The sequence below is a fragment of the Canis lupus genome, chromosome 7, assembly GCF_048164855.1.
Source record: "Canis lupus baileyi chromosome 7, mCanLup2.hap1, whole genome shotgun sequence".
NCBI classification, from domain to species: domain Eukaryota; kingdom Metazoa; phylum Chordata; class Mammalia; order Carnivora; family Canidae; genus Canis; species Canis lupus.
The window spans coordinates 72,090,991-72,106,872 of NC_132844.1; the positions used below are offsets into that span (position 1 = coordinate 72,090,991).

Consider the following 15,882-nt stretch of genomic DNA (forward strand, 5'->3'; position numbering starts at 1 on the left):
GCTCAACTGCTGAGCCACCCAGGCATCCCTAGACTATTCTTTTTAAAATAATTTTGTTAGGGATCCCTGGGTGGCGCAGCGGTTTGGCGCCTGCCTCTGGCCCAGGGCGCGATCCTGAAGACTCGGGATTGAATCCCACATCGGGCTCCCGGTGCATGGGGCCTGCTTCTCCCTCTGCCTGTGTCTCTGACTCTCTCTCTCTCTCTCTGTGACTATCATAAATAAAAATTAAAAAAATAATAATAAAATAAAATAATTTTGTTACGTGAATTTCACCTTAATAAAAATGATGGGTGATTAGTTTGTGACTTTTCTGCGAGTAAATTATACTTAAGTTTGTAAAACTTTGGTGTAGTAGAAAGAACATGAGCTTTACCAAATGCTGCTCACTTTTAAACATACAAACATGTCTCAATAAATATTAAGCACAGCCATTGTAGGTGTGGCACATGATAGGACCCAAATAAATGTTAGTCTGCTTGTATAACTCGGAGCCTGTACTGTGTAAAACTGACTATGGCCTTGAGGTCCTCAGGATTCCTTACAATTTCAGCTGCCTCTATATTCCCACTTAGCACTTGTGCCCTCCTACTTAGTGACATTGAAGTGCCCCAGTTTAAATTTCTGGAAAATAGAGATCATTTTTTACATTTTCAATAAATACTATATAGCTTGTAGCACAAATGAGAAGTATCTCTATCAGAGTCCTAGCAGAAAATGATGGTACAGTGAAATTAGAAAAATTTGAAGACTGGGGCGCCTGGGTGGCTCAGTGATTGAGCATCTATCTGCCTTTGGCTCAGGTCACGATCCTGGGGTCCTGGGATGGAGTCCCTGCATGAGGCTCCCTGCAGGCAGAATGCTTCTCCCTCTGCCTGTGTCTCTGCTTCTCTCTCTCTATCTCATGAATAAATAAAATCTTGAAAAAATAATTTGGAGAAAGTTTAATAAAGTGAAAATTACAAAGAGTTGGGAGAGTTAGAGCAATCATGATGTTGCAGTACTCCAGTACCCACAGCTCTTGTGTCCACACCTTAACTCCTAATGCTTGACAGAAAGGAGCAGTTATGCAGAGAGGGCTTCCTCAACGAAAGCTGTGATTTTTTTTTTTTTAAAGCCCCAAAAGCTGTGATTTTCATTGATACAGTGAATTCAGGACAACTTCTTGAAGCGAAAGCAGGGGGTGGAGGGTGCATCTGGAGGAAAAACCTAAGATGTCTGGTAGCAGTTTACGACAGCATTGATTAAGAGGAGGGTAGGAGTATGGGACTCCAAGAGGAGTGTAAAGGCTGTGGGATGCTGTCTAGCAATTTTCTCATTCATGAACCCACAGGACTAGCAGCAACTTAATTCTCATCTTGGTAAATTTTCTTTGTATTTCCTCTGTCTATAAGCCACGGGATTTCACTTAATGATGTCTCACTTCCCTGCTACGGTCATAGCTACTCTGACTAGGTCCTTAGCAACAAGATCTTTAATTCTGATGGAGGAAAACATTACTTATACTTTTTCAGATATATCAGTCTGTAGGTATTACAAACAGGTCCGAAGGAAAATGTGTTCAGAAAATAGATCTTGGCGGTTTCTCACTAATAAGTGGGGTCAGACTAATAATAAGCTTGCAGAGTAAAGTCATAGATAGTGAATTATCGCAGGCTTGGATGAAATTAATATACTACAAAGTTTACAACAAAATTTTCTATCACAAATATTTTAACATTGTTACGCTCATGATTACCTATCAACAGCCTTTGGCATTATTAGAAATAATCTGTAAGTGTTACAAGACGTTTTTTGTCCTTGGCAAGTGGAGAGAATAAGTTACAGAATAATCATTAATTTACTTTATGGTAAAATAGTCTTTAATAAGACGTCATGGGTGATAGAGCTTCGGGTTCTCAGACTCGGTCTACAATCTTCCGCTCTCTCACCGCTTATTAGTATAGTGTTAACTGAGGCTCTGCAACCTCTGGCCAGGTTACAGAAAGGGGGCTTATAATTCTCGGTTTCTACAAGAATCCTCAAAGAGATGAACTGGCTTCACTTCAGATGAGACAAGTAGCCGAGCTTGCGACTCAACCCACTGGAGCGGCCGCAGGACCCCTGCCCTTCCCATTTGTCCCTCGGAGTCCCGACACCTCTCCGTGACGCGGGAACTCGGGGCAGGGAACCCGGGGCCCGCAGGGCAGGCAGTGTGAACGGGGGCGCGCCGCGGACGCGAGCTGGGCAGCCTGGTCCGCGGAGCGCAGGAGCCCCGCCTTCCTGGGCAGGACCCCGGGGCGGGGGCGGGGGCGGGGGCGGGGCCTGCGGCAGCGGGAACTCCAGGCCTGCCCCTTCCCCCACCCCTCCGTGGGTCGCCATGGCCCCAGCTCTGCTCCTGATCCCTGCTGCCCTTGCCTCATTCATCCTGGCCTTTGGCACCGGAGTGGAGTTCGTGCGCTTCACCTCTCTTCGGCCACTTCTCGGAGGGGCCCCGGAGCCTGGTGGTCCGGGTGAGCCCGCGGGACCGCGGATGAGCTCTGGGACGGGAGGTGGGGCCGGACGCGGGGCGGGGGCGGGACTTGGAGACCAGTGACGGAGGAAGTCCGGGAGAGGGACCTGGAACCCTGGAGGCCGGGGGAGCTTCGGGGCAGACCAGAGGGCTAAATCAGGGACTCAGGGATTAGCGGTTTGAAGACGCAAGAGAGTGAGGACTGTGGGGAGAGCAAGGGCGATAAGCGAGGAAAGGAAAGTGCCTTTATAGAGAGGACTATGGAGGGGAGAGTGTTAGAGGGAGCGTGTGGAGTACCCGAACCAGAGGGCTGCCTCTCCAGCCTTGCCTTTGCGGCTACTCTGCAGGAAACCCCCTCGCCACTCTGTAGGAGGCCAGGGGAAAGGGGAAGGAGCAGGGAATGGAAGAGCAAGGCAGGCAAAGCCTAGAGAGGAAGCATGAAGGGGACAGGGATGGGGGCCGCAAAAGGAGATTAGGGTTAGGGGGTGTTTTCCACAACCTTTTTGATCTTTTGTCCCTTTCTTTGAAAACCCCTAGATGCCCGCCAGGGATGGCTGGCTGCCGTGCAGGACCGCAGCATCCTTGTTCCCCTGGCTTGGGATCTGGGTCTCCTCCTATTATTTGTGGGGCAGCACAGCCTCATGGCAACTGAAATCGTGAAGGCATGGATGTCTCGATATTTTGGGGTCCTTCAGAGGTCACTGTATGTGGCATGCACTGCCCTGGCCTTGCAGGTATGAGGTCTTGGCCACTGAGTCCCCAAGGGAAATTATCTGTGAGAAGGGTGTCCTAGATTGGAGGGGCAAGGACCTTACCTTCTGAAAATGTGGTTTTAGAACTGAGGGTGTTCGGGACTCTAATCTCAGCTTCCATTCCTCTGCAGCACACATCCTTCTTATCAAGAATGGTGTACCATTCCTCATTCCCCAAGCAGATTTGTGTATTCTCACCTTTGCAACTTTGTTCATGTTGTTCTGCTTGAGATCCCCTTAGTAATACCTCTTTCAGTGCTACCCTTTCTTCGAACCACCTCCCTAGGTCTCAAGAGAAGGCTTTCCAGTTGGCACTCACTTGTCTCAGTGAGTGCTTGGCATAGCCTACTTTATGGACCTATCTGGTCACCCCCATCTGTTTTGTAAGTTCTCAGGGTAGATACAGGTCATCCTTACATACTTAGGACTCCACCGAGCACCCTCCACGTGATGACTGTTTGTGACGCTCATGGTAGAGGCAGGGACAGCTCCAGGCCAACCTGGGGTGGGGATAGCCTCTGGGCTTAGGTACCCAGCGAGATACTCAGCACCTCAGCACCTCATCCTTCCCCAGTTGGTGATGCGGTACTGGGAACCTGTACCCAGAGGCCCTGTGTTGTGGGAGGCTCGGGCTGAACCATGGGCCACCTGGGTGCCCCTCCTCTGCTTTGTGCTCCACGTCATATCCTGGCTTCTCATCTTCAGCATCCTTCTCGTCTTTGACTATGCCGAGCTCATGGGCCTCAAACAGGTAAGGCTCCCAGATTCCTACCTAAGACCTATGATTCCATCTAGAATGCCTTTTTCCCTTCCAGGGATCTCTGGTCCTTCTCCCATGCTCTTCCAACTTCCTCTTCAACTCCCTCACCTACCTCCCTTTTTTATAAAACGGTCTCCCCTCAGCTCTCCACTGAAGGCCTGAAATCATGGGCTTCCTGGGCCTAGGGAAAGTTCGTGAACCCAAGATGAGGACCAGGGACCCAGGTCTCAGAAGGGTGGTTCTTGGGCCTAAGTTATAGAAAGGGAAGTTTCCTGGAAGGGGAGGAAAGAGGTGGCTAAGCTGCAAAAGGGGCTTGACCCCATTTCTAAGCTGTTTTCCCTCCTAGGTGTACTACCATGTGCTGGGCCTGGGTGAGCCTCTGGCCCTGAAGTCTCCCCGGGCTCTGAGACTCTTCTCCCACTTGCGCCATCCAGTGTGTGTGGAGCTGCTGATGGTGCTGTGGGTGGTGCCCACCCTGGGCACTGACCGCCTCCTCCTTGCTCTCCTCCTTACCCTGTACCTGGGCCTGGCTCATGGGCTTGACCAGCAAGACCTCCGCTACCTCCGGGCCCAGTTACAAAGAAAACTGCACTTGCTCTCCCGGCCCCAGGAAGGTGAGGCCGAGTGAGGAGCTAACCTGGTCCCAAGCCCTTTAACATCTGGGCTCTGGCTGCTTCAGACCAGAGGCCCAAATCTATGGACTGAAGGGGCCATCCCTTCCCCTGTTTGAGCCTCCACTCCTTGGGCCCAGCTCCATACCCTAATCCTGAATTTCAACCACTGGACCCCAAGATCTACTTCTCACCAAACCACGGAGGAAGGGTGGGGAACTTCAGTATTTCCTCACAGTTTAGGCCTTGACCCACCTCCACCCCACCTTAAGAACAGTCCTTCTAAGGAAGAAGGGTGGGCCTGCCCACTTCCCTCCCACTGTTGCTCCCTTCTACACCTCAGGGATCCCCTTCTCCCCCTCAGGCTTCCCTTCCTAGGAGTAGGATCAGGGTCTGCAGGTTTGATGGTAATGCCAGCTCTGCTGACTCACCTAGCCCCTCCTTAGGCCTTGCCCCTCCTTAGGCGCTGGCCCTGGGCTCTGTCCTCTAACCTGAGAGGATCCTCCCGCCCTTCATGTTGGTGACTAAGAGATCTCTGCCCTCCCGAGGAACGTCTGCGGCGGAAAAATAAAATTCAGCCCGTTTTTTCTACATATGGCATGCAGTCCATCAGTGTGTCTCTAACTAGAGGGCTGACTTTGGAAGGAAGGCCAGCAGAGCCCAGGCACGCCGAAGTCGAGTCCGGACGGCCACCGCGCCCTCTGGCGACCGCTGGGCGGCGGCCCCTCGGGCACACCCCCGAGGCCCAGCCCCCTTCCTCCAAGTCCCCAGTTCCCCCGCCGTGGACCGGGACCCATGGGACGCGGGCTGAAGCTAAAGACTGGGCAGCGGCTGTCGTGGGGGCCAGTTACCAAAGCCGTGGGCTTCCGAGTACGTCTCCGGGTGGCCGCCCGGGACCCCGCAGTGACGCAGGCTGGCCGGGAGAGGCCACCGCCTGGGGAGGGGCGGGCCCGGCCGGGGCAGCGGCTGCTTCCTCTGCGAGTCCCTCGAGGGGCCTGAGTCGCGGCGGGCGCGGCGGGCGGGGCGGGCGGGGCGGGGGCCAGGGCCTGGACACCTGCGTTCTCCGGGGCTCGCGGCAGGAGGGCCGGGCCGGGCCGGGGCTCGGGCGCGAGAAGGGGAGCCGGGGAGGCGGGGCCCACGCGCGGGCTCGGGAGCCGGCCCCGCCCCGCCCCGCCCCGCCCCGCGCCGCCCCGCCCGCGCCCCCTTCCCTCCCCATTGTCCTCAGACAAAGCGGTCGCCGCCCCCCGCCCGGCCCCGGGTCGCGGTCACCCTCCCGCCTCCCCGCCCGCGTCTCCGGCTCTCCCTCGGTCCCACTCCTCCTCCCTCGGACGCCTGCTCCTCCGCACCCCTCCCGTGGGAGCCCCGCGCGTGTGAGTCGGCTGCGGGGCTGCGGCCTCGGGGCGGGGGTGTCTCGCGCCGCCCGCCCCGGCGCGGACCTCGGGCTCCTCCCGTCGAGCCGCGGTTGCCTGTCGGTGCGCCCCGAGCCGGTGGGACGGCGGGCTCCGCGGGGCCGCTGAGCCGGGAGCCGGGGCGCGGAGCCGGGGCGCGGAGCCGGGGCGCGGCCCGGGCCGGGGGCTGCCGCAGGAGGGGCGGGGGCGGGCGCCGGGGTTCCGGGAGCCCCGGGGTGGGCGCACCCGCGCCCCGCTGCCTTCCCGGACGCCGGCTCCTCCCGGCTCCCCGACGCCCCTCCAGTCCCGGCTCCCTCCCGGCGGGACTCCCGGACCCCTCCCCGCCCCCCCCGCCCCCCGCCTCTGGGGCGGCGGTGGGGAAACCCGGCCTGGTCCTCCTCCTCGCGCCGCCCCCGCCCCCGCTCCCCGGCCGCTCCGGGCTCTCGCCTCCCTCGTTACGACTCCTTTTCCGCCCTTCTCTCCGCTCACATCCTCGGGCCTCCCCGATACCATGAACCCCGCGCTGCCAATTCTGACTGCTGTCTCCTCGCCCTGAATCTCTATTCTTCCTCTCAGGGCCGCGACGCCACCTCCGCCGGGCCCACTGCTTTTTCACTTTCTGTTTCCCCGTTACTTTGCCCTCCATCTTCTCACTCTTCCCCTCCCGGGCCTGGGCCCATCTCGGTGTCCCTCCTCTGCCCCTCTGCTTCCCCTCCCCCTACCCCCAGGACCTCTGGAGCCTCTCTTTCCTGTTCTCTAGCCCAGCACTTCCCACCCCTACCTCCGCGCGACCATGGCTACCATCCCGGACTGGAAGCTACAGCTGCTGGCCCGACGGCGGCAGGAGGAGGCGGCCCTTCGTGGCCGGGAGAAGGCTGAGCGGGATCGTCTGTCCCAGATGCCAGCCTGGAAGCGGGGAATCCTGGAGCGCCGCCGGGCCAAGCTTGGTCTGTCTCCTGGAGAACCTAGCCCTGCCCCTGGGACTACAGAGGCTGGACCTCCAGACCCAGATGAGTCGGCTGTCCTCCTAGAAGCCATTGGGCCGGTGCACCAGAACCGATTCATTCGGCAGGAGCGCCAGCAGCAGCAGCAGCAGCAGCGCAATGAAGAGTTACTTGCAGAGAGAAGGCCTGGGCCTTTGGAGGCCCGGGAGAGGAGACCCAGTCCTGGGGAAATTCGAGATCAGAGCCCCAAGGGAAGAGACTCAAAAGAAGAGCGGCTCAGTCCCAGGGAGGCCAGAGAGAGGAAGTTGGGGATAGGGGGAGCCCGAGAGTTGAGCCCCAGAACTTCAGAGGCTTGGGACTGGAGGCAGAGCCCAGGAGAGTCTGGAGACAGGAGCTCTAGACTGTCAGAGGCACGGAAATGGAGGCTGAGCCCTGGAGAAACTCCAGAGTGGAGTCTGAGACTGGCAGAGCCTGCAGAACAAAGCCCCAGGAGAAAAGAGGTGGTGGAAAGTAGACTGAGCCCCGCAGAATCTGACAACCAGAAGTTGGAGCTGTCAGAGTCCCATAAATGGAGGCCCGACTCTGGAGAGTCTCAGGAACAGAGTTTGGTACAACGGGAGGCATCAGGGTGGAGGCCCAGCTCAGAAGAAGAAAGAAAAGACTGTTTGGAGGAATGTAGGAGAAAAGAAGAGAGACCAATTCCAACACTGGCCTCAGAAGAGATTACAAAGGTGTCAGAGACCCTGACAAGGGAGGCTCCAGAGAGCAGCTCTGGAGAGGTGGAGGCAGCAGAGCAAAGGCCCGGCCCTGTGGAGGATAGTGAGAGGGGCCTGAGGCTGACAGAAGGCTGGAAATGGACCCTGAACTCTGGAAAGGTTCGAGAACGGACACCCAGGGACACAGAGACTCAACCTCAGAAACCCCCAGAGGCTGCTGAGAAGTATCTGGGGCCTCTTGGTACAGAGGCTGGAGAAGGGGAGGCTGAGAAGGAGAAGGCAGGGGCTCTGAGCAGGCCTCTGAGAACCCTGCAGAACTGTAGCTCTGTGCCCTCCCCCTTCCCACCAGAGGACGCTGGGACTAAAGGCTCTACGAGGCAGGAAGAGGAAGCGGTGGATCTCCGGCCCCCACCAACAGCCCCTCTGTTTCCCCTACCCCCAGCCCCACCTGCTCCCCAGTCCCCTGGGGATCCCCTCATGAACCGTCTGTTCTATGGGGTGAAGGCAGGGCCAGGGGTGGGGACCCCTCGCCGCAGTGGACACACCTTCACAGTCAACCCCCGGCGGTCTGTGCCCCCAGCAGCCCCCAGCACTCCCGCCACCCCAGCCGCGGCTGATGTTGCAGTTCCTGGAGTTGGGAAGAAGCGGTACCCGACTGCGGAGGAGATCTTGGTTCTGGGGGGCTACCTCCGCCTCAGCCGCAGCTGCCTTGTCAAGGGGTCCCCCGAAAGGCACCACAAACAGGTAGGGAGCAGCCCTCAGACTTCTCAGAAGCCTCAGCTCTCTCTGGCCTCCTTTCTTTTTTATAGCCCTGTATTCTTGTCTTCCTCTATTCTTTCTTGTTAATTCCTGCCACTACCCTTCCTCCTCTATGCACACCCTTCCTTCTTGTTGTAGCCCTCATTTTCCATTCATTTCCAAGCCCAAGGGTTCTGTCCCAAATCAAGTGCTGTCCCTGGGTGTGTCTCCCAGGGTGTGCCCAGGCTGCTCACTCTTCACCCTCGGGCTCTGGGTCCTTCCTCCCTGCCCCTTCAGCTCCCCCTCCCCTGGGCCGCCCCATTTCTTCCCTTCCTCTGAGCCGTGCCAAACCCAGCCCTCCTGGTGGGAGAGTCAGACTGAGGCTCCAGCCTAGAATCTATGGGAGCAGGGTCATCAGGTTGAAAGCACATACAGCCTTCCAGGGAAGAGGATGTTGGGGCAGGAAGCCTGAAGAGGCACAGCGGGTGGCTTTGGGGTTCCAGAGAGAAGTGAGTGGAGGAAGGTCTCAGCCCCAAGGCTGAGGGGGCAGAACTGAACGAGGGGATCTCCGCGGGAGGGGGTGAGGGGATGGAATAGGGCTGGCCAAAGAGCCAAGAGAAGACTTCTGAACCTCAAATCTGCTCCATGGGAGAGGCGCACACAGAGGCCATTTGAAGTGGGTGACCTCAGGGTTACACACCCCCAGCTGGGCCACTGCCTTAGACAGTGCTCCCTTCTCTCTTGGGACAAGAAAAGCCTTCTCTTCTTCCAAAATTCCCCCTCCCCTTCCCCTTCTTCCTTCTTCCCTGGGCTTCCCCTCCTTCCCCAGAACTGGCTCAGCAGTTGGTTTCCCTCCCTCCCCAGTCTTCCTGCTGCCCTTGCTGCCCTGGCCTCTCCCTCCCCTTGGAGTAGCAAAAGAGAGAAGTGACTTTGGAGGCCCTGTGCCCAAAGCAGGGAATACAATGGAAGTTGGGGACAGGGGTGGGGGCTGAAGCCAGCAGAGGATCAGAGGTTAAAACTGGAAAAAGGACGAAGTGCAGGAAGTGGGATCAGCCAGGCTTCTTGCCCTGGCTTCAGCCCAGTCCCTTCCTCACACACCACCCAGTTTCCAGTTTGAAAATGTCTAAGGAGAGAGAGGCTCCTGCACCAAACACATCTCCCCAGAGACCAGGAAGCCCTTCCTAGTCTGCAGTCCTCATCTCCTCTGACATCCTCAGATTTGGTTCTTTTGTGTGTCCCTGGTCAGTGGGAAACCACAGGGACCAACGACCTAGATGAAGCTTGCAGGTCACTTGCTCCCCCGGTTCATCTCACATGAAGCTCAAGCTCCCATCCCTGAGCCAAGGTACCTGAGTCTATCCTGAGCACTCTGGCTGCAACCAGCCCCTTCTTTCCTGGGCTGGGCAGATGTGAGGAAGTAGGTCAGGAACTGCCTGGATGAGGCGTTCAAACAAGTGACTTCCTATTGAGGTTGGCCTCTGCCTTTGGGGAGGAAAAGCAGAGGGAGGCCTGGAGTTTGGGGACCATATGAGAGCAGGGCAGAACCTGTGGTAGTGACCATACCTAGGTGAGGGAGAAGGGGAGCAGGAAGCAGATCACCCAAACAGGAAGCCTGGAGTGGGGGCGGGAAGGCTGGTAGGGCTGAGTGGGTAAATGCTGGGCCATGGGCCTGCCAGAACTGCTCAGGATGTGGTGAGAGAATAAGGAAGCGAGCTGCTCTGGGAGTGGGGGTGGGGAAGCAGCACAGAGTTCTCTAGACCCAGACACCTCCCCCTCCACCCCACGTCAGGCTGCCTTCCCTCTCTCTGCACCCTGCTCAGCACAGACTGGTGTGCGTTGACCCAGCTCTGACCCGACCCACTAGCTCGGAACCAGAGGACCCCACACACACCCCACCCTACCCACCCCGCCACTTCCCTAAATTACTCCTGTTTGCAAGCTAATGTCATCAAACACATCCTTGCCACAGGACAGAAATCCCAGCCCTGCCCTGTGGCTGGTGTCCTTTCTGAGAGCCCCTTCTAGCTGAGAGCTGGGCTCCTCCCCTCTCTGGCCCCCTTGTGACTTTATATAGCTGATGGGAGAGGAACAAGTGAATCACCCCCCTCTGTTTCCCGCCCCACTCCACCCTCAGCTCCCATGCAGGCTGTGCATTCCTGAGGAGCCCAGTCAGAAGTTGGGGCAGGGGTGAGGGGAGGGGGGTGAGGAGAGAAAAAGGGTTGGGGAAGAGAGACAAACATGACTCAGAACAAATAAAATGAATCTTTTTTCAGAATGGATAATAAACTACAGAGCTTGTTGTCCCAAAAGGGGATGTGAAAAGAAAACAAGTGGGTCCCCAGGAGTTTAGGTAAATCTGTCAGTAACGGAACCAGAAGTGGTCCTTTTTGAAAAGCTGGGACGTAAGGGGTCTGGTTGCTGTCCCTCGTGTCTACCAGCAGTTCCACAGACAGACTGTGTACCTCCCACAGTTGGGTCTCTGGGGACCACATCTGAGGTTGGAGCAGCCCTTCCTTACTCACTGTGGCAACTTCCACGTTCTAATGGACAGCAGACCCAGGATAACAAATGTAAATTCCCTGGTACATTAGAAGGTGGTAAGTAATTGTGTGTGTGTGTGTGTGGGGGGGTGGGTTAGAACAGGGTAAGTGGAACCTAGAGGGCCAGAAGGTTGGGGGTGTGAATGTGAACTTTCACTAAGGTGACTGGGAGAGAGGGAGCCATGGGGATATTTGGGGGAAGAGTGTTCCAGGCAGGAGGAATAGCCAGCGAAAGGCCCTGAGATGGGAGTGCCCCTGGTGAGCCAAGTGGAGCCCTGACCAGGGTGGCTGGAGCGGAAACAGATGCCTGAGAGGTGAGGCGGGAGCGACACAGGGGCTCCAGTACCCTGTGGGCCTCAGTCAGGCTCTGGCTTTGCCTGCCACTGAGATGAGGAGCCAATGCCAGCTCCAGAGCCAAGGTGCCTCTGAGTTCCAGCTTCCTGTGAGGACCCAGGTTTCACATTCCATCTAGCCTTTAGCATCCACCTGTCCAGCCACCCTCCCAGCTTCTGTCTTCTCAAGGATGCAGGGCCCAAGCCCTGGCTCCCCCAACAGGCACTTGGGAAGGCCCGAGTAGATGATCTGGACCTTTCCAAGTAGTTCACATGGAATCCTCCTGTTTGTTGTCTTAATCGCTTTGGCTCCCAGAGTTAATCCCACTCTGCCCCTGCCTCCCTGAGCTTCTTAGAAGGGCAAAGGGGAAGGGTAGAAAGGCAGTGAGGACAGCTGGAGCTGGCCTGCTCTGGGGACAGCGTGTTTGTGAAGGATTTTCTGTCCTCTCAGGTCCCCTCTGGCTCTTCGCCTGTCTGTGCATGCATTCTCCACCCCAACCTGTGTTTGCATGGACTTTCCTCTCTGCCCTGCCACCTCCCCAAGCTGGGCCTTGCAGGGACTCAAGGGCCCTTCTCTCCTGTGTGTCAGGGTAGAGTCTTGTTTCCTCTGGGCCTCTCGGTAGGTCTCTTCTCCCCTCCCAGGCCCTAGCCCCAGTTTGTTGTGAGTCCACTCGGGCTCTAGGAGAAGAGTGAGGGGAGCAGGAGGGCACAGTATCCAGGCTGCTGGGTTTCCCAGGCACCCCAGGGGGCCTACGGTGCGGAAACCAATGTGCTTGTCTTTGCTTCTGCCTGGGACTGTGTCCAGTCAGCTATTTCCTGCCAGGTCAAACTTCCCTCCTCTCCGGGAAGCCTTCCTGATTGCCCTCAACGGTGCCTAAGGATTCAGCTCTGATTACAGGAGTATATTTTTTCATTTCTTTTTACCCTCCCACCACCCACAGTCTAAAGAGTAGGAACCCGAGTCCTGTATTGCTCCCCTCTGCCCAGGCAGTGCGGAGTCTGATGTTTTGGAAATGCTATGATAGAAGAGGGAAAATCTGGAATTGGAGGGCCTGTATCAGAAGGAAAACCGGCCCCGCGGCCCCGGGTGGATGCTCCGCTCCGGCTTCCCTCCGCCTTGCACGCGTTCCCCTGGGCGGGCGCCTCCCGGGCTGAACTTCGGCCTCCCCCTTCTCTCCCACCCTAGCTCAAGATCTCCTTCAGCGAGACAGCACTGGAGACCACGTACCAGTACCCCTCGGAGAGCTCGGTGCTGGAGGACTTGGGCCCGGATCCTGAGGCTCCCGGTGCCCCCAGCCCCCCGGCGGTCCAGCCTGACGACGACGACGACGACGACGACGACGACGACGACGAGGAGCTGCTGCTGCTGCAGCGGGAGCTCCGGGGCGGCCTGCGCACCAAGGCCCTGATCGTGGGTGAGCGGAGGCTCCGCCGGTCCGAGGGCGCCCCCTGGCGTCCAGGGCGGACACTGCGCCCTGGGAGGGAAGGGGCGGCGTGAGTCTGGGCAGGCAGGACCTCCAGCAGGACCTCCGGGCGCACCGCTCTCCTTCACAGATGGGGAAGTGGAAGTGCATGCACAAGGGGTCTCCAGATTTCAGAACCAGGACCCCTTCTGAGCACTCTCGTGTGCTTAAAAACACCGGGTTTGGGTCAGACAGGCCTGCATTTGATTTCCGTCTTGTTTCTTACATGGGGTGTAACCTCCAGGAAATCACCTGACCTCTGGCCTCAGTTTATTAATTATGACATGGGGTTAATAATAACCACCGCCTGGGGTTTACTGAGAAGGTTCAGTAATGTTTACGAGGCACCCTGTAACTATGGCTGGCCATCAAATTACTTAATCTCCTCTGGTGCTACTATGTGATTAAACAGGTTGTAAGAATGCCTGGCACAGGATGCGAGCTAGGTGAACAATGACTGCTGGTACTGTAGGAGCAGGTGCTGGGCATGGAAAACACTGACTTGCTCAGTGTAGAGAGTAAGTGGGGACGGTGGATGGCAGAGGCCCTCACTCACTCTGTAACCATTACTGCCTCCTCTCCCACAGATGAGTCCTGCCGGAGGTGACCCTCCTTCAACAGAGGGTCTGTCTATACCCCCCTTTTCCAGAATTGAAGATCCTGGAGCCCAGAAGATTGAGAACAGAGAGACCCTGAAAATGAGCTTGGCAGTGAGGGGCAACCAACATCTTCCAACCTTCTTTCCTCATCCTGTTTATGGGAGCAGAGCTAGTCACCCAATTTCCACCCTCACCAAAGATCCCTGGTGTGAGTGTGTCAGACATGCTGGTGGCATCCTAGGTGAATTAAGAATGAGCATCACGTCCTGGGGAGGATCACAGGGCTCACTGGGGCTGGGGTGTAGCACCTCCTCCATCTCCACACTCTCCCTTCAGCCTTCCTTGACTCCCCACCACCCCGTGGGGGCTCTGAGGATTTAAGCACTCATCCTGGACAGCCTGCCCCATTCCATTTACAGGCCCCTCTCCTTCGTATTCCTTAGGGCATTGCCCCCTTGCTTATACCTCCTGCCTCCTCCCCTGACCACCAGCCTGGTTTACAAATCCCATTAGCTCCCAGCCCCACCTGCCGAAGTCCCAGGTTTACAAGCACACCTAACTGTTGAGTCCATATGGAACCCCCCCGCCCGCCCTTTGTCTCTTTGGGGGTGTGGCTTCCTCCACTTTTGCTCAGTATTACTGTACCTCAGTTGTCCTCAAGAAGGAGAGCTGGGGATTTTAACCCTGTACCCCCACCTCATTATTTAATTCTGTTCCTTCCAGTGGTTCACAATTTAATTGAATTGCAAGTGGGTGTGGGGTGACTAACAAGGCCCCTCAACCCTTCTCCCCCATTTCTCCTTCCTTATCAACTGCCTGTTTGTTTTTTAAGTTTTCCATAATAAAACGGAGATCTCTCCAACTCTCCTGCTGCTTTTCCTTCTTTAGAAAAAGGTATGGGGTGGGGGAGGCTCTGTGTTCCTCATTCCAAGCCGCTCCCATCTTCCTATTGGCCATGAAGAGGTAGTGGCCACAGCTGCGGCGGTGGGGTGATGGAGATGAAACAGGAACTCAGCATTGACATGAAGAAAGGGCTCTGGGAGAGCCCTGTAGCTGTTGCTTGAAGGAGTGGCAGGAAAAGGACCAGTTTAAGGAAGGACAGAAAGAATCCACTAAACTGGAAGTGCCATTGGGAAGCCTGGGTGGCTCAGCGGTTGAGGGTCTGCCTTCGGCTCAGGTCGTGTGATCCCGGGGTCCTGGAATTGAATCCCACATCAGGCTCCCTGCATGGAGCCTGCTTCTCCCTCTACTTGTGTCTCTGCCTCTCTCTGTGTCTCTCATGAATAAATAAAATCTTTAAAAAAATAAACTGGAAGTGCCACAAGGGCAGACTGTAGTTGGGTTTAATGAAGCATCCCCATACCTCACAAAATTATCCCTAGCACACTTGCAAAATTATTACTAGAATGACTGAACAAACATGAATAGATGAAAAGAGCTAAAATATTGGAAACAGGACATTCTGAGTTGAAGAACTCCAGTATTTAGAAGCAGCTAGCTAGTGTGTAACACTGGCTAATCTAGGGGCTTTTACTCCAAGACTTGGCACCATAAATAATAAATCTAAAATTGCTGCAAAATATAGTGTATGTTTCCTGGAGTGTCTGGGTGGCTTAGTTAAGTGTCAGCTTTTGGCTCAGGTCATGATCCCAGGGTCTGGAGTGGAGCCCCATATCTGGCTCCCTGCTCAGTGGGGAATCTGCTTCTTGCTCTCCCTCTCCCATTGCCCCTTCCCTTGCTCATGTTCTCTGTCATTCTGTCTAAAATAATTTTTTTTTTTTAAAGTGCGGTTTTCTGGGCAGCCCGGGTGGCTCAGGGGTTTGGCGCCGCCTTCGGCCCAGGGCATGATCCTGGAGATCCTGGAGATTGAATCCCACGTCTGGCTCCCTGCATGGAGCCTGCTTCTCCCTCTACCTGGGTCTCTGCGTCTCTCTCTCTCTCTCTCTCTCTCTGCGTGTGTGTGTGTGTGTGTGTGTGTGTGTCTCATGAATAAATAAAATCTTTTTAAAAAAACAAAAAAATAAGGTGTGGTTTTCTAAAAAAAAAAAGTCTGTTAAACAATGGGTTTTATATCTCTAAAGGTTTACTTAAGAACCATTGATAAGGGGGGATCCCTGAGTGGCTTAGCCTGCCTTTGGCCCAGGGCGTGATCCTGGAGTCTCAGGATCCAGTCCCACATCGGACGCCCTGCATGGAGCCTGCTTCTCCCTCTGCCTGTGTCTCTCATGAGTAGATAACTAAAATCTTAGCAAAACAAACGAACAACAACAAAAAAAAACATTGATAGGGACACCTGGGTGGCTCAGTGGTTGAGTGTCTCCCTTCAGTTCAGGTCGTGATCACAGGATCCTGTGAGCAGAGTCCTGCAACGGGCTCCCCACTGGGAGCCTGCTTCTACCTCTGCCTGTGTCTCTGCTTGTGTGTGTGTGTGTGTGTCTCATGAGTAAATAAATAAAATCTTAAAAAAAAAAACATTGATATTTCATGGCTTTGTTGCCCAAGTATAGTTAATTGAGAGATTTTCCCATTTCAAAGAATTTCTATCTTC

At 55.8% G+C, this 15,882-nt stretch overlaps 2 protein-coding genes across 7 annotated transcripts; both read left to right on the top strand.

Moving 5' to 3' along the window:
- Nucleotides 1-2,279: 2,279 nt before the first annotated feature.
- On the top strand, nucleotides 2,280-5,207 carry NRM (nurim). Of its 4 annotated transcripts, none has more exons than XM_072833849.1 (5): nucleotides 2,280-2,531; nucleotides 3,029-3,225; nucleotides 3,818-3,994; nucleotides 4,350-4,617; nucleotides 5,078-5,207. In XM_072833849.1, exons 1-5 carry the CDS (start codon nucleotides 2,360-2,362, stop codon nucleotides 5,107-5,109), a joined length of 846 nt encoding a protein of 281 aa, XP_072689950.1. In that variant the 5' UTR covers nucleotides 2,280-2,359; the 3' UTR covers nucleotides 5,110-5,207. The 4 variants fall into 4 exon arrangements, with proteins under 4 accessions (XP_072689950.1, XP_072689951.1, XP_072689952.1 ...); XM_072833851.1 differs by having other exon boundaries at nucleotides 2,285-2,492; XM_072833850.1 differs by lacking the exon at nucleotides 5,078-5,207 and having other exon boundaries at nucleotides 2,282-2,531; nucleotides 4,350-4,769.
- Nucleotides 5,208-5,467: 260 nt separating this feature from the next.
- PPP1R18 (protein phosphatase 1 regulatory subunit 18) lies at nucleotides 5,468-14,196 on the top strand. 3 transcript variants are annotated; one of them, XM_072833843.1, is made up of 4 exons: nucleotides 5,468-5,484; nucleotides 6,763-8,406; nucleotides 10,872-10,997; nucleotides 12,459-12,598. In XM_072833843.1, exons 2-3 carry the CDS (start codon nucleotides 6,796-6,798, stop codon nucleotides 10,989-10,991), a joined length of 1,731 nt encoding a protein of 576 aa, XP_072689944.1. In that variant the 5' UTR covers nucleotides 5,468-5,484; nucleotides 6,763-6,795; the 3' UTR covers nucleotides 10,992-10,997; nucleotides 12,459-12,598. The 3 variants fall into 3 exon arrangements, with proteins under 3 accessions (XP_072689944.1, XP_072689945.1, XP_072689942.1); XM_072833844.1 differs by lacking the exons at nucleotides 5,468-5,484; nucleotides 10,872-10,997 and adding exons at nucleotides 5,846-5,984; nucleotides 13,385-14,196 and having other exon boundaries at nucleotides 12,459-12,687; XM_072833841.1 differs by lacking the exons at nucleotides 5,468-5,484; nucleotides 10,872-10,997 and adding an exon at nucleotides 13,323-14,196 and having other exon boundaries at nucleotides 12,459-12,687.
- The last annotated feature ends 1,686 nt before the right edge of the window (nucleotides 14,197-15,882 follow it).

What these genes read in the sequence shown, in the direction of transcription:
- NRM (XM_072833849.1), top strand. Translation starts at nt 2,360, where the DNA reads ATGGCCCCAGCTCTGCTCCTGATCCCTGCTGCCCTTGCCTCATTCATC. An exon ending in GATGAGCTCTGGGACGGGAG is followed by an intron (nt 2,532 to 3,028) that starts GTGGGGCCGGAC and finishes GAAAACCCCTAG; the next exon opens with ATGCCCGCCAGGGATGGCTG. An exon ending in AGCTCATGGGCCTCAAACAG is followed by an intron (nt 3,995 to 4,349) that starts GTAAGGCTCCCA and finishes TTTCCCTCCTAG; the next exon opens with GTGTACTACCATGTGCTGGG.
- PPP1R18 (XM_072833844.1), top strand. Translation starts at nt 6,796, where the DNA reads ATGGCTACCATCCCGGACTGGAAGCTACAGCTGCTGGCCCGACGGCGG. An exon ending in CCGAAAGGCACCACAAACAG is followed by an intron (nt 8,407 to 12,458) that starts GTAGGGAGCAGC and finishes CTCCCACCCTAG; the next exon opens with CTCAAGATCTCCTTCAGCGA. An exon ending in CACCAAGGCCCTGATCGTGG is followed by an intron (nt 12,688 to 13,384) that starts GTGAGCGGAGGC and finishes CCCCTTTTCCAG; the next exon opens with AATTGAAGATCCTGGAGCCC.